General features: G+C 47.7%; 1 protein-coding gene across 15 annotated transcripts in view; it reads left to right on the forward strand.

Annotated features, from left to right (window-relative positions):
• Positions 1–4,042, forward strand: part of DLGAP1 (DLG associated protein 1) — a 419,363-nt gene extending 415,321 nt beyond the window's left edge. For all 15 annotated transcript variants that reach the window (XM_080581951.1, XM_080581942.1, XM_080581947.1 and 12 more), the window contains one exon: positions 161–4,042. In XM_080581951.1, the coding sequence (XP_080438077.1) occupies positions 161–370 (210 nt within the window). In that variant the 3' untranslated portion in view covers positions 371–4,042. The remainder of the gene's footprint in view (positions 1–160) is intronic.
• Positions 4,043–19,385: the final 15,343 nt, after the last annotated feature.

Raw genomic sequence — 19,385 nt, forward strand, 5'->3', positions numbered from 1 at the left:
CTCTCTAGCTCAGTTTCTAGCCAGTTCACTGAAGACTAAAGGGCAGATAGGAGCTAACAGACCGTAGGTAAAATGTGTGTTCTAACTACTGACGCGTCCTAGTTTTTCCCGCCTTTCCCTGAGAAGCTGTATAATGCCATTAACCTTCTGCTTTGATCAGGAGAGAAGGGTCCCTCCTCCAGTGCCAAAGAAGCCATCGAAAGGTCAGGTGCCGCTCATCCGGGAACGCTCTCTGGAGAGCTCGCAGCGTCAGGAGGCCCGGAAGCGGCTGATGGCTGCCAAGCGCGCGGCGTCCGTCCGGCAGAACTCAGCCACCGAGAGCGCCGAAAGCATTGAGATATACATCCCCGAAGCCCAGACCAGGCTATGAAGGGATCCGACCAGGAGGACTCTCTCTGGCAAGACAAGTCTCCTGTACAATCTGCCCCTCTAGGCTCCTGCTCCAGGTCACCACCACCGAGTATTTGTACCTCCTCCTCTCTCTGCTCTCTCCCCCCTCCCCTCCCTCCCCTCTCTCTGTACGCAGTCCCGGTGACCCCGATGAATCCCACCGCCGTGGCGTAGTTGTCGGTCCTCCAAGAGGTGTCCTCTAACCACCCTTGCTTCCTGAAGGTTTGCCCATGTCATCACGATGCTTTGTCACACATGTACTGATGCTGCCACCTTGCCTCATGTAAACGAGTGCGATCCTCTTTCTGTTTGAAACCAATAAACGCGGCGCTCCGACTCCCATGCACACGCGTTCCTGTACAGTAGGCGCTCCATTTAACCCACTCACGACCTTTAGTTGATCTAAAGCTAGCCTGTTACCTAGTGTACAGCAATATCAAACCGCAGGGGATTTTGGAAATTTCAGTCACGCAGGGTGATCCTTTTGGACTCTGCCGTCTTCCTCATAAAAGATGAAAGGAGCTATGACTCGGATTCCCCTCTTTTTATTACTTTTTTTTTTTTTTTCTAAAGCAGATGGCGCACTTTATTCTAAACCTCCGAATCACACCTTCTCACCTGAATTTAAGGAGTCACAAAGCGGGGGGGGAGAGGTTGGGGCGGGAGCGGGGAGGGTGGGTAGAAACACAGAGCTGGGGGTGAAAAATGGAAGCATATCCTGCAGGTGAGATGGCGAGGGATAGAAAAGATCCTGTGGAAAGATGCCTGCACACTCACAGCTGCACAAACTGCCTCATTTTTATTTCATCAATCACTACTTAAACATTTCAATCAGCAGAAGATTGTAAATTCGATCTTCCAGGGAAATAATCTATTTTGAAAGGCAATAAAAGAGTGAAAAGGAAGGAGATAAGAAGCAAGGACAGTTGAAGATAATATAAAAGAAGGATTTTCTTGTCCAAGTATTAAGAGTTTTTAAAATTGTACTGTACTGTCAATTCCTCTTGTATTGTATTGTATGGATTATATTGGTTAAAAAAAAAAAAAGAAAAAAAAGAAAAAAAAAGCTTGGTTTTGTTGATGTCTTACTCTTGGTGGGACTATCCGATCTCACATGTACACGCAGCCACACACCAACACCTGTAAGCAAATTGTTGTACGCAGAGCCTGCGATGCTTCTCCAGGCGAGGCTTTGCTTTATCCACAGCTGGTTGTATGCTACCGTGCAGACTGCTTATCACCAAACGGTCCGTATCTAGGAGTAAGTTTCTAAATCAGTCTCCTCTTAATAGTATAAAGTACCTATCTGAACAAGAACAATAAAGTATTTTTCACAAGTTATGGGATCAATATGAACTTAATTTCTTTCCACGACAAGCTTTCCTACCCCTGCTCCTGCCATTGTTTTGCAATCACGAAAAATACGCATCCCAAGTAGCTCATTAATACCGGGGGTAAATCACAGACAATAGGGCTGGGGAGGAGCGGGAGCGGTCTCGGCCCTGCTTGCCGGCTCCCCAGCTGCCCCCCAGCCGAGCTGGGGGCTTCTGCCCGCTCAGTCGCGGGAAGCTCTCGTGCCAACACAAGGAAAGCTGTGCCCCGTGTGCCAACGACGACAAGGTGTGGGTGTGCGCACGCGTGCCTCCCTGGCACCCGCTGGGGACAGCAGAATCGGGGACAGCGGGTTTGGCCAACGCGGCTGTGCCCAGGCTCCCGGGGGTGATGCTTTCCGGACCGCTCTGTGGTCCCCATCCATCACCTGGGGCACCTGCGAGAGGAAGGCGGCCTTCTGCTCCTGCCGGGGACAGGCTTAGGGACAGCCACCCCCACGGTGGGGCACGGTGTGCACTGAGGGCAGCAAACCAGCGCTGGCTTCCTACGCCCTTAGCTGTTAAAAGCTGGCCCGGCCCCTGCGACATCCCACCGCAGGGCTGGCGAAATCCTGCAGCTCGCGTTTCAGAGCATTGGAAATTGTCATCGAAAAGTGAAGCTCGTGCTAAAAGTATTCATCGAGGTCATGCCAGACAGCTTCTTTTCCTACGACATCATAGCCAGGTGCTAATTTAATTTTACTCAAGAAAATAGGAGAGGTAATAGGTTCTGGCACCAAGTATTTTCACGAGAGCATACTAAAACCACTAGAGAATTTGCTACCTCTCAAAGCCATTGATATCTGAGCTATGTCTTTATAAACAGGGCACAAATACTTACTGCTGTGGTTTACAAGATAAGGGCTAATAATTTAATATATAAAAGACTTTTAACTAGAGTAATCGGAAATCCAGTGTAACCCTAGAGTGCTTTGTGTTATAGGAGCTTTGAAAGGTTTGACCCTCTCAGCGTTCGAATACCTGTGTGTTTGCTAGTTTTGAAACACTTCATTTGACTTTTAGCAGCAACGAAACATCACCGTGTTTGCAGTATATACTAGTGCCAACTGCCACTTTTGAGCATATAGTCATATTAAGTATTAATTATTTGGAACTCATTTGTACTGAGGTATACAAAGCTGTATCCAGGTGAGAGTCCACATTCACAGCTGTGTCTCAGATTATTTAGTTTTGTGGATGTTTTATGAAAGATGAGTTAAGATTTTGGTTGACAAGTGGCTACAGAAATTTATACCTAGCAAGTGCCCCCCTAAAAAAGCGGAAAAGGGAAGACTATCTAGTCTTTTATGAATTATTGTATTTGTATATCACAGAATATTTTTCTTATATATTTTAAATGAATCTATTCTTAGCTGAATGCCTGTTAGATCATTTGGCTCTGGAGAGAGAATTGCAATGTTTGCTTAGTTTTTTAACAAAATTTTAAAAATACAGCCAAGACCAGTTAATACAAAATATAATACTTCTGCCCCTAGAATGCCACGAGTTAACCACTTGACTCATTTACCAGTACTAATGCACAAATAGTATATTTGCTGTATCATCTGTTTTAGTATAATTTGTAACTATTTGTTTTTAGTCTAACCTGCCCAGTGTAAATTAAAAATGCCTATATTCTGTTTCACTTTCGTACTAAAGTATTTCTTTTTTTTTTTTTTTTTCCTTGGGGAAATTTTAGAAAAGGTTGGTTTTGTCTCCTGCTTCAAAAGTTAAAAAGAAAAAAAAAAAGTATTTATTATATTTTTTGCAGATGTTTCCATAAAATTCTCATAATCTTTTTGTAAAGAAAGATGAAGAAATGGATTAAAGATTTTTAATATTTGAAAAGGTAAATAGAAATAATTTATTTGTAATATATTTCAGTTTATTTATTGGTGTTCCCTTAATGCTTTGATGTGCACTATCATTTTAATTTGAACTGTATCTTTGTGAATTTATTGGGTTTTTCTGGTTGTTTCTTTTTTTTTTTTTCTTTCTTTTTTTTTTTTAAAGGAAAAAGGTCAAATGCATATTTTAAGTAACTGGAATGTAAATCACTGGCCTACCTGCATTCCCAAACGTGATTTTAAAAATGTTTTTGATTTGAAACAAAAGACACAAATTTGAAAGCCTTTAGACAGAGGAGAGTGTTTTTATGGCTTAATGATTTGGGTTTTCATAGGATTATCTATCTAGTTTGTGTGTGGACAGGAAAATGTAAATAGATGAATGTTTCCCATAATGTAAAAAGAGCGAATTAATAAAATAATTAATGCACTGCTTGTAAGAGCTGTGGGTTTTCAATACAGATTCACTCTCCCGGAACCGCCAAAAGGCTTCACTTGAGGAGGCCGAGGATAAAGGCCCAGCCGGCGGCCTGTTTCTCTCTTAGTGCTCGCAGCCCAAGACCAATCCTGCCAGTCCTCGGGCGCAGAGCCGTGCTGCCAGCCCCGGCAGCGCCCTCAGCACAGGGCTCCTCATGGGCCAAAAATCGCCGTCATCCCACCCCTGATCCTCAGGAAAACCTCCGAAGGCACTTCTGCGCGGGGGCTGTCCGCACCTCGCTGGGGTTGGCAGAGGCTGGGCGGGCAGTGGCCGGCGAGGCCTGGAGCAGCTCTGCGCCGCTCTGCGTTTCGCCACGCGAGCTCCCTCAGCGCCGTGCTCATCTCCAGGGACGGCCGAAATATCTCTGGGGTGCTGAGCAGAAGTGGCTGGGGTTCCTTTCACCCTGCCTTCTGGCTGGGTTTTTCCCAGTCCGTGCAATAACAACAGTCACCAAATCCTGTAGCGGTGTTTCCAGATGATGTTACTGCTCTCGGCTGTACCAGCAAATGCTGGCATTTTAACATATTTCAGTCTATAAGCCTCACAGCCATACGAACAGCATGCCAGCGATGCACCGTGTACCATTTGCCCGCTCTTGAGACCCAGGGAGATCGAAAAGATTTGCGACCTAGAGGCAGCAAAACTTCAGCTAAAAAAGTTTTACCATGTTTTACTGCTAAGATCTGACAGTGGGATTTCCTTTCATCTGCAGGAATTCACAGTCTCTCTGGTCACTCACAAACTGATAAACTAGGGGTGCACCGCCCCCCCCCCCCCCCACACACACAAAAAAAGCCTTATTATTTAAAAACCTTCCTGCAGTGGCTGGTATCTTTCTGCAGTGAGGCCACATCAGAGAGCACGAGATAGCAGACCTGTTACAAGCCGTTGTCTCACCGGAAGAATGGCAAAGTCCAAGCTGTGGCTCATAGCCCTGCCTTTCATGCCTGCTTAAGGTAAACTTTATCCTTATTTATACTCAGTGTTCCCTTCCAGCTCAACGTTCCCTCCAAATTGTGAGCCTTCCCCCACAAACACAGCTTGTTGACGCTTTGTTTGCCAAAGTTTGTCCTCTCATGCTTTGGGTATTTATTTTTGCAGCACGCAATAGGCAAATAACACATTTTAACCATCCCTTTGGAGCATGCTCGCCCATCAAATCTGCAGAGTCTGTGCTAACGTGGAGACAGACGATATTTTTTGATAGCAATTCATAACACTTGGAGTGGCAGTCAGCCCACGAGGTTCTCCTTCCCCGCCGTGCATCAGAAGGGGGATGGCCAGGGTCTGCCCGAGCAGCCCGTGATGCGCAGGTGGGCTTGCACTGAGCAAGCCTGCCACCAACACCCACAGTCATAGCCCGCTTGTCCCCTTTTCCTTTAGTCTGGTGCCACGCCAGAGGCCCCCAAAAATTGCTGTCCTGCCGCACCAAGCTCATTCACAACCTTCATTCCTCCCTTCCCCGTGCTGTCGATGCAGGAGGGAGGTTTTCGCAGCGCCTCTGCTCCTGCTCAGCTGCCGTCGTAGCAGGAAAGGTAGCCGCGATCGCCTGATTCACCAGGATGCGTTTGAATGCCAGCTGCAAAACATGACGTGACCGGCCTTTTCAGCCAGCGGCCAGGCTTTCCCACGCTTGGGTCTGATCAGCAGGCAGCACCCTTTTGGGTCATACGAACGAATACAGCCGGTCTTCTATTTCTCCGTGAGTCACATGCCCAATCTGCAGCAAGACAAAGAGACAAGGAAAGGAGCAGGGCTTCCTGGTAATTGTGTTTTTCATGGTTCTCTTCACTGATCCGGTAACAACATAATCATAGAAATTAGAGCCAGAAAAGCTCTACTGGGGCATTGTGTGAACGTTGTCAGTTCAAGATCGCTATCTCCCAAGCTGTGGCAGGTAAGTCATCACCTCACCGGGGCTGCTCCACCCAGGGGAAGAAAAAAAACACGAAAGAGGAAAAAAAAGTATAGAGAAAATAGAGACCGAAAAGAAACAAACAAACATACAAACAAACAACCAGTCTGAGCATGGCCATCACCTCTGGTGGGTGAGCCCTGGTGCAGAGGCCTCCATCGTATCTGCTCTGCGCTGAGCAGTCCCCGTGGTGGGGTGCCTGGTTTTTTCTCTTTTCCAGCCAAGCAGAATGGAAGCAATTACGGATTTTGCCAGCTCTATTCAAAGAGGAGAAATGCTGGAGTGCTTCAGCGCCGCCGGAGAATCCAGAGGATGCCCAGCCCCAGAGCGTCCCCGGGAAGCTGCTGCTCTGCGACGTTTTAAAGCTGTCAAAGGTTCGCAGAAAGGGATGGCCCTTGCAAGGAGTTAAAGCAGTACAGCAGTGAGAAGGATGTTTTCTGGGTGCCAGGTGTCTCATGGAGGCACGATAAGTCACTTGTGCAAACAGCTGCGTGCTGAGGCACAGGGTTCAGGCTGGAGGCTGGAAATTGGGAGCGTAGATGTGAAATGGCAAAAGGCAACCCCTTCCTGTGCAACTGTCCCATTTCCCCAGCGGGATGCCAAGCCTACCAGCTATCCCTGGCTTTTAGCTATAAAGAGCGAATTATCAAAGGCATGTCCTTAATACAGCGTGGCTTATTTTTCCTATTGTACTGGCTATCGGTGCTCAAAATTGCAATCTGGAATTGCTTCACAAGTGCGTGTTCAGCGCTGGATTGCTGTGGTCCTTGAACCAGAACTGTAATCATTCCTTCTTTTGTTGTATATGCTCCAGAAAGTGTGTAGCAGTGAGATGTTAATGCATTGCATGAATTGGGCTGTGCTATTTGTCATCCTCTAGCATGTTCTTTTTTCTTTTTTTTTTTTGTTTTGGGTGGGGGAAGGTGGTGAAATAAGTGTTCATGGTAATAACTCATGGTGCTCCAGTTGTTTTGCTAGTCTTAGGAAGAAAACTTTCCTATCACATGGAAAAAAAATAAAACAAAATACTGAGACTTCTTCAATTTGTAGCTAGCGCTGGCAAATCACATCTACCCTAGGCCTAAGGGGAGATGGAGACATCCGATGCACCTAAGTGTGTGTCATTCCTCGTCTCTCTGCTCAATCACAGACAGTGAAAGGTAAAAGATTGACACTGTCCAGGCAGTTCACAGATGATGCAGCAAAACTGCCATGGCATTCAGCCTTGCTGCTGGATCAAAACAAGCACTGACAGCACAGGCTGCAGCACTGGGAGCTGCAGCAGGGAGTCCCACCGTTGGCCCAAGGGAAGGAGAAAGTGGAAAGAAGGAGAAGGATGGGGCAGAAGAGGGTGGACACCAGCATTAAAGCTGCAATAATTTAATCTGTGACAAAAGCGTTTGCTGTCACAGTCTGTAGCAACAGCTAAAGGGGAAAATTCCTTCCCATCATGGAGCAACATTTTGTTAAATAGTTTCTGAGTATCTGACATCCCTTCCCAGGGCAGCAGTACCACCACGACTACTATTTACACCACGCCATTTGCAAGCCTCAAATGTGTCAGGGCAGCATCATGCCTTCGAGCAGCTCCCTAAACCCCAGCTGAAGACACAGGAGATGCAAGTCCCTGGACAACACCAAGGCTTGCACGGGGCAGGTCTTCATCACACACAGCTGAAAAGATGCCGACTAGAGAAGGACATGGCGCAGGTTTAACAGAAATAATGTAAGTTAAAAGTTCCAGGTCAGTGCATGGCTGTCACTGCTCTTGGGTAAGCCCTCACGGTGGGAAAGAAGAGCTTGAGTCTTGTTCCCATCTCGCTAGCAGCTGTTTTAATCCAGAATAAACACCGGCCTTTGATTTTAAGTGAAGTTTCGCAGCTGTGATTGCAGTGTTAGGGAAAAAAAGAGACTTCACCCCAGAATAATTTCCAGTTGTGAAATTTGGCTGAGGCATAAAGATGATCGTTTAACTACTTCAACAGAAAAACGTCTGTTTGCCAACCTCCAAGTGATCCCAAAAGAGCCATGCCTAAAGCACCTGAATTTTAAGTCACAGTCCTGCATGACAGGGTCCGATGGCCTTGCACAGTGCCCTGACTCACCACATAGCAAATACTGCTGTGATTTAAAGAGATGTAAAAACTGGTGCTTTATGCCAATGAAGCTGTGTATCTGTATAGAACGAATAGCATATTAGATAACTAGGTAGCGTATGGCTCGACCTGAATGACTACGAAATATTATTTTGCACGATTAACCTAATGTTTCAACTGACAGAGAGAGTTTCCTTTTGTTTACATCTTTCCTGGCAATGGCATCATGACGACTGCAGTCTGGCTGCAAGAATGCACAGGGAACTGGGAACCCAGCCACACATTAGCAAATTGCAGTGTACTCCCCTCACTTCTTGTCCTTTGTTTAATAGCCACGTGCTTGTCTCCAAAAGGGGAAAAAAAAAAGCTATGTGTGTGCTGTACAGCATCGCCGTGATGATTCATGGCAGCCAGCTTCTCCCAGGCAATGTCGAGATTCCAGGTAGGAAGCAGCCCCCCGCTGCATTTGTCCTCTCAGAACAAAAATATATCTTAGCAGTGGACGGTTGAAAATAAATCCAAGAAACCAAGCCAAAACAAAGAAAACCTGTTGAAGCACGCAGAGCTTGTCATTAGAGCGTAATCCAAGCAGATTTTGTTTGTCAACATTTGCGTAAGTCAATATAACGACAGTCTGAAATGATCTTTAACTGGAAATGTTTTCATGTCAAGCAGCACGCATGAGCTTAGCGTTAATGGTCCGAGGGCTTTCTAAGTGTCAAGCGACACGGGTGCTGGCACAGCTTCTCTGTCTGCCCCACTGCTGCTGCTGCATCAGGCACGGCCACCACCACCGGGCTCCAGCAGCTGCGTCACAGCAGGGATGCTGCTGGCTGCGAGCTTCTTCCCACGGCACGCTCCTCAGCACACTGAGCAGACACCATGCTGGAGGAGACGTGTATTCTCTCCTTACGTTGCACTGATCCCAAGTCAGAACGCCCACCAGAGCAGGTGAAGGAATCTGCTTACACACCAGTAATTGCACCCACAATAATTGCACCCACCTGGGAGAGAGGTTTAGCGCTCAAATGATCCAGCCTTTATTCAGACCTCTTCATATCTCATCTCTCTCTCATTTTTTTTTCAATAGGCAAGACGAAATTCTGCTCCCACACCTCAGGAGCCAGTACATTATATTGGCTCTGGACTTTCAGCATTGCAACTGGGAGCAGAAGTTGGATCTGATTTTTAATTCCTCTCTCAAAAGGTCAAGGAAACATGAAACTGCAAAAGCCTAATTCTTCTCTGTGCCACATTTGTGTAAACCCAGAGGGCAACATGGCAATGGTATTTTTAATGTCTTTTTTTTTTTTCTTTTCGCCTTTTCAATACAAAAAGTCCTTTGCACATCTGCTGACAGCTCACACAGTAATGCACTTATTCCCACATCGCTCCTTCTAAGAAGTTGCTTCTGATGAATACTGACAGCACCTAAGAGGGCTCCAGCCACCACGGCGCAAGCATGGTAAGAGGAGCAGGGGCTGAGCAGGGGTCGTGGCACAGCCCTCAGCATCACTGGGGGGGTTGGATCTGGTTCCCCACAGTCACAATCCACAGAATTGGTCACCCATGTGCATGGCTGTTGTTAAATTATGAACATCATAAGAAGGTATTCAGTGGGATTTAATATTCCTACTAGCGCGCCTCCAAAGACCCAGCTGGAGGGGCTGCATTGTGGTGGGCTGAACACCGTGTGAATGTTGATTGTGTCTCGTGGTGTTTGCTCCAGGAAGGAGCCCTGCACCAGAGTAACCTGCTGTGATCTTGTTATTTGTCTTTGGTAATGGTTTGTATGATTTAAAGCGTCACAACTGAGCACATTTGTCCTTTTACCACTACTCAGCATTTGTTTTACAAAGAGATATGAAGGCAAAGTCTTCCACCTAAAGACTTAATCAACCTGATCAGGAACTAGTTGTCTGATATAAACCCCAAATCCAATACCTTTTCTGCAGCTGGAGTACACTACAATAAAATATGGCCCCGCCGTTCCGCCAGCCCTTGCCAGGTAAGAGTGATTCAGCACGAGCAGGGCAGGACATCCCTTTGCTTCTCCCGAACAGGAACACGTTGTCCCTTAAACCCAGTCTGAGGAAGTCTGTAGAAGAGATGTACTGATAACACGTGGAGATACGTTAGCAGCTGTGGAGGAACCCACAGCGGAAACCAGGTAAGTTAATATCACACACCTCTACGGCATGGGCAGGCACTGCAGAATGGCTTTTGGCCCAGCACCAAGCTTCAGAAAACACTGCAGGCCAGCTCCGTGCTGGCGGTATCACGTTCGGAAAGGAGGTGGCAGCTTCTACAGCTGTGGGTGTCGAGACCTGTGTGCGGCTCGGCTGTCCCCTCCTCCGGGCGAGGACGAGGCCTCTGGTAGGCCTCGGGAGCCGCGCTGCCCCACCACGCACGGCCGGGCCACGCCGCGCCGCCGCCTATCAATCAAGCACACACAACTCCTTCGGAGTTCAAAGGCAAAGTTGCAAAAGACTTGTTATTCCCTAGAGTGCTCCCAAGATTTATGTACTGTCACCCATCTGGGCAGCGAGGGATGTTTACCCGTACCTGGTGTCAGCTGAGCTCAGGGAGCAGCAATGCGATTACAACACTCACGCAGTCGAGAACGGCTGCTGGCTTGTTGTGTCTCCTCACTTCATTTCCAGCGCAGCTCACCAGCGGCAAAAATAAATAAATAAATAAAATAAACACTAAAACCATCACCCAGATCCAGACTTTCCGAGGTGTGAGCCCAAAAGCATCCCCAGCATCCCCTTTCGCCCCTGCCATCGCAGCCCTCGATTTCATAAACTATTAATGCTTCCCACAACCTGCAGCTCATCTGGGGAGGCTCAGGATGCTGGCCCCCTCCAGAAAAGCTCGTACCTTTTCACTACAGCCCCTGACACCACCCCACACACGCTCACACACACGCACACCCTGTGGGGCCTTCGCCGCCGAGTCCAGCTGCACTGCACAAACACCGCCGTGCCCTTTCTCCCGGCACAGCAACAGCACAGCCTTCACTCCCAGCTTGCCAGAAGGCTGCTGTGGACACGAAGCGGCAACTACAGACGCTTTCCCAAGGTCTGGTTAATGTTTCAGCACCTACCCATCACGGATTGTACTTTGAGCCATGGCCGGCATGTTGTTGGTGATCCTGGCATTTATAGCCTTGTTTCCACCAGTTGGGTGCCTTCTCTTTTTTTTTTTTACGAGGAGGTCGACACGAGAGATCTCGTGTCGTAGTGAAGCGCTTGGTCTCCGCCTACTTCAGTGAAAAACGCTCTGCCATCAGCATGACTTTGATTTCCGTGGACTTTGGGGCTCTTTGCACCTGAGAAGAGGCTGAGCCATGGATGGAGGCTCTGAGCTCAGCCGACAGTGCAAAGGTCCTGTTTTCCTTGTAGTGAAAAGGTTCAGGGCCGGGCTTCTGTTTTAAGTTCTCGATTATCACGGTAAATCACGAGGAGCTGTAAAGTACATAGAACAGAGATTGCACGCTGGTTAAGAATTATCGCTGAGGTGAAAAAAACAAACAAAGCCAGCACAACAAACTTGCACCCAGTTTCGGTAGCGCTGCCCCACATTCTTCTGCAAGCTGTTCTGCACCTGTGCAACACTCGCAGCCTAGGAAAAATGACGGAGCCTGCCCTAAAAGCAGGATGTATCCTCAGGCATGGCATAGCACAGCTGCCAGAGGAGTCTTGGTGGTGTAACCGAGCAATGGAGGGCTCATCCTGGTCTCTTGACATCTTTCTGCAGGTTCTTCAACATGCAAATTGAAGTAAGTCAGGTGAAGTACCAGTCCAGTGTCATGTCAGTCGTCTTGTGCACCAAAAATAATAAAGGTGAGGGAAAGGATCTGGTTTAAGTGCTACGAAGTGCTGTTGTTGTGAACGCAGTGATGGATGCAATCCCACGCTATACCCAAACTGTCTCTCATGAGGGTTTGCAAAATCTTTTGCAAATCTGGGAACGAGGAAAATTCCCATTTTGCACAGAGTCAGAGTCCTGCCTGACAGCTCCCCAGCTGCGGGTTGTGCCCCGCTGTGCTGCTGCTGCCTCCTGCCTTGGTCAGGCTCTGGCGCAGGCTTGGCTCCCCTCAAGGTTCTCAAAGAAATTGTTTTGTCTCTTGCTGTCAGATTCACCCACCCACGTGCAAATATCCCTTAACTGGACAAAGTCATGGGGATTTAGAGGCAAAACATGAACACTGCAATCCCTGTGGCTGTTTGGAGAAAAAATGCAGCCAAAGGACCCAGCACGCTGACTCCGCTGGTAAATGCCACCAGCGTTCATGAAAAGAGCTCTGGAAACCTCTCAGCTCCCAAGGCTTGCACAACTGGGCTGTGAGCAGTTCGGGGACACACTCACAGCAGGGACAGGAGCCCTGGGAACTTGCAGAATGGTGACACAGAAGAGCCAGGCTTGCCGAGCTATCCAGCTGTGATCCACGAACCGAAAGCTGCAGCAAGAGTCATCTTCCCGACCCCCCCCCCCCCCGCCCTGCAAAGCATCCCTTCCTTTATACGTTTGCATAAGTGCCTGACATTTCCTGCAGTCCTTGGGCAGCAGATAGAGCTGTGCTTTGACAATTTACGTCATCAAAAGCAGATTACGCTGCCATCACTGGAACAGTTAAGATTTTACACGTTTTTAGATATCTTTTTTTACAGATCAAACCCCGATGTATCCCAGGGAAGCGAGCTCAGACAAACCACAGAGCCGAGGAGCGGGAAGGACCGTGTTTTTCTTTTCCTTATCCCTAACTGAAACGTTTGCTTCTTTTCTAGGGCTTTCTCAACACCGATAGGTATCCTCCGGTACCAGGCAGCACTTTCTGGCTGCCTTTTAAAATCCGCAGGGCCGGGCTCCCAGGATGCCTCGCAGCGGGGGATTTCCTCGGGAGGAAGCGCATCCCGCAGGGAGGGAGGCACAGCGAGCTCTGCCTCGCCCTTGCGCAAGCGATGCACCGGGGCTGCAGCTCTCCCCGTGCCTTGCAGGCGATGCCCAGCCGGGAGCACGTGAAGGAGGGCTGGGGCAAGGCGAGGATGGAAGGCAAATCTGAAGGGGAACAGAGGGGCTGAAAGCAAGTTCCCTCCAGGTTCAGCAAGCATAGCAAAGCGGCCGGCAGGGTCATATTTCCTGCCTCGGCAGAGCCGCAAGCAAGTCATTTTTTGAGGCAGACGCAGAAAGTCTGACTAACGCGGGCATCAGCTGATCCGTGCTGCCCGCCTCACTCGCTCGACCCCGTGGGAGGAAACCTGAGCTTTCTGTATCACCGCGCTTGGAAAGAAATTTCTCACAGCGGAAATACCTGCTGCTTACGGGTGTAAATAGGAAGGGAAATGATGCACGCACACCCCCAACCCCCATGGATGCTGCTTGTTTAAATTAGAGGGAGCTCAAGAAACTGCTCGCTGGCCAGGGGACCCCCACTGCTCCTGCCTGCCCCCACATTCCCAGCCAGGGGAAGGAGCGAGTGGGAACTCTCCCACCAAGAGACCTGTGTCGCCATCACCTCCTCCTGGGGTCCAGAAGATAGCAGGGGATGCCACCCTCCCTTCAGAGGGTGGGCAAAACCTTCCCTCTTGCCCCCAAGTGAGGGCAAGGAGATGACGGAGATTAAATTGGCTGAAGCTGCTTGCGCAGGTGCAAGGGGGTCCAGGTGGAGGGACCGGTAGCTTTACTACACAGTATGTGCTTTGCAGATGTAAATCTACGAACTACAAGGAGATATTTACAGGAAGTTTTCCCATGTATCACCAGCTAAGGGAGAAAAACTTTTGAGGAAGCCTTTGTAGAAAGTTGGCAGCGTATCACTGAAAATACCTTGGCTGAGCACAAGCCAGCTGAATCGAACATGAAGAATGAGTTACAGCAGCAACCGCCTAGGTAGCATTTAATACGATAACCTGAACTAACCTTTGGCTAAGGTTGGCAGAGGAAGGTCTGCTTCATACCTCACCTGCTGGGAAGTCCACCTGGGGAAGCTCCTCGGTTCTTAAAAACACCTGATGGATTTTATTGCTAATTGCTCTTCTTTTAGGCTTATGTTTACCACAGCACAGAAAGCAGAAGCTAGGAAAAAAAAAAAAAAGCCAGACTACACAGGGAAGATGTGTGTTCTCTCGTGAACAGAAGTTGGTTCGTTTGCATCAGAGGAAGATTTGTTGTTGTGGTTAGTTTAGTGGACTAGCAAGGATCAGATGACTTTCCAAACAGCACAAAACTAGTCAAAATAATCTCTAACCTACTTAAATGGGCTACGCATAGCATTATGTAAGCACTGTCAAGTCAAACGGACAGAGATGATAGAGGGAGAGTTCAAACAAGGAATGATACTAGAAGTACACAAGAAAACAAAATAAGACATTCAGCCCAAGGTCAGGCAATCAGAACATCGAGGCTAGAAAAGGAAGTGAAATTACAGGCTCTGGCAAAACAGCTGAATGCTTACTCAGTAAAATTGCAAAACTGTTGTGATCCTTACCATCAGTTATGTGTCTGCTGTCCAGAACTTCTCCCAAGGCAAGTTACGCAGATTCACAAAAGCAAGCTGGAGGCCATCATGTGCTTCCCACAATCAGTTGAGTGATTTTTTTTTTTAAGTAAAAAGTAGTTCTAGTAAAATCTATAAGCTGGTGGCAAATTATGATAGTGTCTTTTCCAGCAGCAGCTTCTAGAAGAGAGGTCAAAAGCCAAAAGCCCCTAGCCAAACACTAAAGTGTATTCACCAATAAACAGAAAACAATTTTGCTCCTGCAAAAGACCTAGAACGCTAGAGGCGAAGTCGCAGTAGGAAAAAATACTCATTTTTATGCTGCAACTAGATAGGACACAGATAAGTCTCTCTGGCCTTACTTGTTCATTTGTAGTGGAGGAAGCAGGAGCACGCTTGAGGCATACGACACGTAATTTGCCAAAGACTGCGGGGACTTCAGAGGCGAGACAATGTTTTCTGAATGTTGATTGAATACTATACTGGCAGCACTCATAGGCCTCGCAATTGGGAATTATTTCCTTACTACTGATAAAGATTAATATTCTCCAAAAGTAGCTGAGCTTTTCCAGTCCATGAAATACTTTGGTTTCTCTTCAGATCGTATAAATATGGTTCTGTATGTCACTGATGGAGGAGCTCCAGGAACCTCTGCCTGGGCAGCGTTTCCCCAGCTGCATGGCAGTGATGCAGAGACTCAGAGAAGCCACGGAAATGTTATGTACCTGCTGCAAAACCCACAGCACCAGACTGAACGGCTCTTGCCACCGTCAGGTCAGTTCTCTTCATTGTCAGCTGAATGATTTGACGAAAGGCTCACAACAAACACCACGTGCAGGGTTCATAAATGCGCAGGCAAGTTCCTTGCTGCGAGAGGCTCATGCTGCCACACAACTACCGGCAGGGCTCACTGCCCAGGGCTGGCTGCAGTTGGAGGAAACAGCCACAGCCGCGGGATGTGGTCTTGGAGAAGCTGTCCGAGCACTCATGGGGATAGGCAGCCGTCAGCTGCACGCAGTCAGCCTATCCTCACAGGCACCCAGTTAAGTCACGGTTTCAAAGCGCTGCTGCTTGTACACACGTCTGCGGGTTCATTACACATCGGTGCAAGCAGCTGGAAGGGCAACAACACTTCGGTTTCTGTCTGTCAGTGGAAACGCATGAAATCTGACCAAAACCCTGCTCTCCAGTGGCACAGGGGGGAGCTGGGAGACAGCTGTGGCCTACTCAGGCCTGCACCAGCCTTGGCAGCTGGGACTCATGTTAGGTAGCGGGGCCGCATGGCGGCTACACCACGGTGTGCAGTTCTGCTGTTGGTGCCTACCCCAGTCTGCAAGCCTACGTAGCCAGCCTGGTGACACTTGCCAGGGGTAGTCCCGATGCCAACGCCTTCAGAAAGCTTTGGAAAGGTGAGTTGGAAGGCAAGTGAAGCTGCATTTTCAAAGGGAGAGGTGAGCAAAATTGCTGAATGCTACAGCTTTGTGCTGTCAGCAGCCTCGGGTGCAGAACTTGGATGGAGAAGGCAGTCAGAGTTTTGGCTCGGTAGTGCAGCCATAATCGTTTTTTGTGACTTTCTGTGTTTGCACATCTCCAGGCACTCGTTGTCATGACAGAGACCAGAGCAGACACTGAATGGCACACAGCACACGTGGATGCAATTACTACGTCTGGAACAGCAACAGCTTTAAGTGACGTTTTGCTAGAGAGAGTGGCTTGTCTGAGCTCTTTCCCCTTAGGACACTGGAGCTGATGGAGAAGAGCCTGCTAACCTAGGGAAATGGGACAGGAACGTAAGAGCTCAGGCAGTCACTGAACAGGAGACTTAAAACAAGTCATGTCCTGAGAAGCAAACACGCGCTGTGTTTGTGCCAATAATCCCTACTTGGCAAAAGGCACGGGGAAAGTTGACAACTGCAATACGCCAAGAGGAGGAAGAGAAAAAAAAAAAAAAGAAAACCCAAATGAACTTTAAAAGAGCTAGGAAGTACTACAGGAACAGCTCTCAAGTGCGAATAAGAAAAATGTTTGGTGAAAACACACCTTGACGGGTGGCACAGAGCAGCCTCCGTGCTGTCGGCCAGGAGCTGAGGGCTGGTGAGGGGCTCCAGGCGGCTGGATTTCCACTTTCCTCCTCTTCCAGAGGGAAACCGTGATCGCTGCCCCCCCACCCCACCCCCACACACAGCTATTTCACCAAGCCAGCTGCATCTCCAGCTTCTACCTACTTTCTTCTGCCACTCCTTTCCTGCTGAGGTTAGCACCCGCACCCCTGAAATCTTTCCTCCCCAAGTACCCGAAGCCAGCTGCAGCTCTTCGAGGGTTTTACGGACACACACATTGAGCTCATGGCAGAAGCCAGGAGGTGTGTGTGCAATGCTACAGCCCCCCCGGCATCCCACGAGATGCCTCCCCCCCTGCACGCACACATGGGGAAATGCCGGCCCCAAGATCCCCTCCTGATAGTAATCATCTTCGCTGCGAGCAGGGATTTATCACACACAGCTGCCAAGTGTTGTTTACAAGACGCAAAAGCCAGGAAAACAAGGTTGACTAAGTCTGCGTGCGAGCTGTCTCGGCTGGCGGAGATCTGTCATGCCTCCTAGGTCACTCAGGCTTTTCCCGGCCACGCACTCCCCAGCACGGCACGGCAGTGTCAGCCCCGCATCGCCAGTCATTCCCAGCTGGCGTTTGCAGGCACAGCTTGGTTTTTGACATAGCCGCCTTGCAATTAAGTTTATCGCTGCAGCAAAAACAGCTGAACTGTCATTGCCATTTCTTTTCACTACTTTTTTCTTTTCCTATTCCATGGCCAAACAAGCTTCCAGAAATAAACTTTCCCTTTGTTCTCACGAGGATGAGTGGCTGGCACAGGCAGCCTTGGATTTGTTAGTTGTCGGGACTCCTGCTCATTCTGGATCCTAGCTCCGCCTGATGTCCGAAATCTACCTTCGATAATTTTTATCTGGAGTTAACTTCAAGTTTCAGCTCTGAAAGAATAGATTCCGGCAAACTTCAATAGCCTGAACCAAAACTATCAGTGCTAGATTACAGGAAAGCAGAAACTGCCTTTTGATATTATTTTAGTGGGTACTCAATATGAGTCATTTTCTTCCTCCAAGTTAAATAACACCTGAGGGTAGAGAAAAGCCATTTCACTGGGTGCCAGGTGCTACTCAGCCAAAGGGGTTAGGCTTATGACTACAGCTGAACTCCTAGATAACTCCTTAACACAACAACTAACTTTAAAAAAAAAAAAAAAAAGGCCTAAGGCAAAACCGGTCAGAAGTGAAATCCCCTGGAAAAGTGTCAGCAAAATGGAAATACAGCACTCATAGCAGGGGGAGGACTTTGGTTCTGTTACGCTAATGTCACTTTGTGTGGAAGAATGGTGAACGATACCAGCAGCGATACCAGCAGCGACCACAGGCTTACTACTTTAAATGAAAAACTTGAATGGCAAGGTTTTCTTCCTCATCCTATCTACATTTTTGCAGCTGTTCTGGTGGAACTACAGAACTGGTCAGCTCAACAAGCAAATTTCCCTCCCCCCCGAAAAAACACTGATTTTTTTAAATTTCAGATACCATAGTACAGAGTAATTATCTCTGAGAATGCCCTTTGATGATCTGGTCCCCCACTTTTACCCCTCAGCACACTGGCAACCTGCTTTTGAACAACAAAAAAAACAACAAGAAAAAAAAAACACATGGCAAAAATATTTGCTTGAGGTTGTTTTTTCTTAGCCAGTGCCTGAGGCATGGGCATAAGGAGTGTTGCAATAAATTCTTTGTTGCATGTGGACAAGAAAACATCTTACAAATCTTTACCAAAGATGACGCTCCATTTTTGGGTGTCTAGCACCCTTTAAGAGCAAGCATCTATACCACAAAAGGATTTCTTCAACTTCCCTCACTTTTCCCTCAACACTGACCCCATAGTTGCACAAAAGCCTACTCTGATTAAAAAAAAATAAATAAAATAAAAAAAAATGTGCCTAGGTATTCCAAGAAAAGTAGTCTAGAAGCACGTTATGTCTAGACAAAGGGATGGGACTTGCAGCTCTTTCTGGATTCACATGGTATTCCTTTAAGACAAAGTCTACAACCATGTCTGGCTATGCTCAGAACTATTTTTTCTAGATTTCAGTATTTTTTTTTTCAATTCAGAACCTGATTCTATATTCATACAGCGTATGAGGACAACCTTGTGTTGTTACTAAAGCTGGTGCAGACGTGAGTAAACCAGTTTTGTTTTTTTAAAAACTGAATAAATAAATAAATTGAAGGTTTAAGGAAGGAATAAATTGAGTAAAACTCCAAAACAGTACTCCAAAGTTTTTTGCCACCAGACAATAAAGGCCACAGCAAAAGCAAACAAAAGACACACATCACAATATACATATTGCAGTCTTCTACTCGTAAAAATATCCCCACATTTGCCAGCTCTCCTGCTTAACAAAACCCTCCCCCAGTCACCCAGGCAGACAACCGGCTTGTTTTTAAGGATTAGCCGGAACCGATTTTTCTCCCCAGACATCTCTTATTTCACTGCTGTTAGAAGGATGAGGGTGGGTGACTGACATTCAGAAAAGGTGAAATGCCAGCTGCAAGCCTTCACATTTTTCAGTAGCCAAAGTCCTTTTCTGAAAAGTAACTTGGAATCCATTGACCAGAATATACCCACATACAGCAAGGATCCCTTCTAAATCTTTGTCACTTACTTGTTTGGTGTTTTAAGTATCTCAAAGACCTGGCTCCCAGAACACAGCTTTCAACCTAATATTCACC

The sequence above is a fragment of the Anser brachyrhynchus genome (genome assembly GCF_964034855.1).
Source record: "Anser brachyrhynchus genome assembly, chromosome: 2".
NCBI lineage: Eukaryota > Metazoa > Chordata > Aves > Anseriformes > Anatidae > Anser > Anser brachyrhynchus.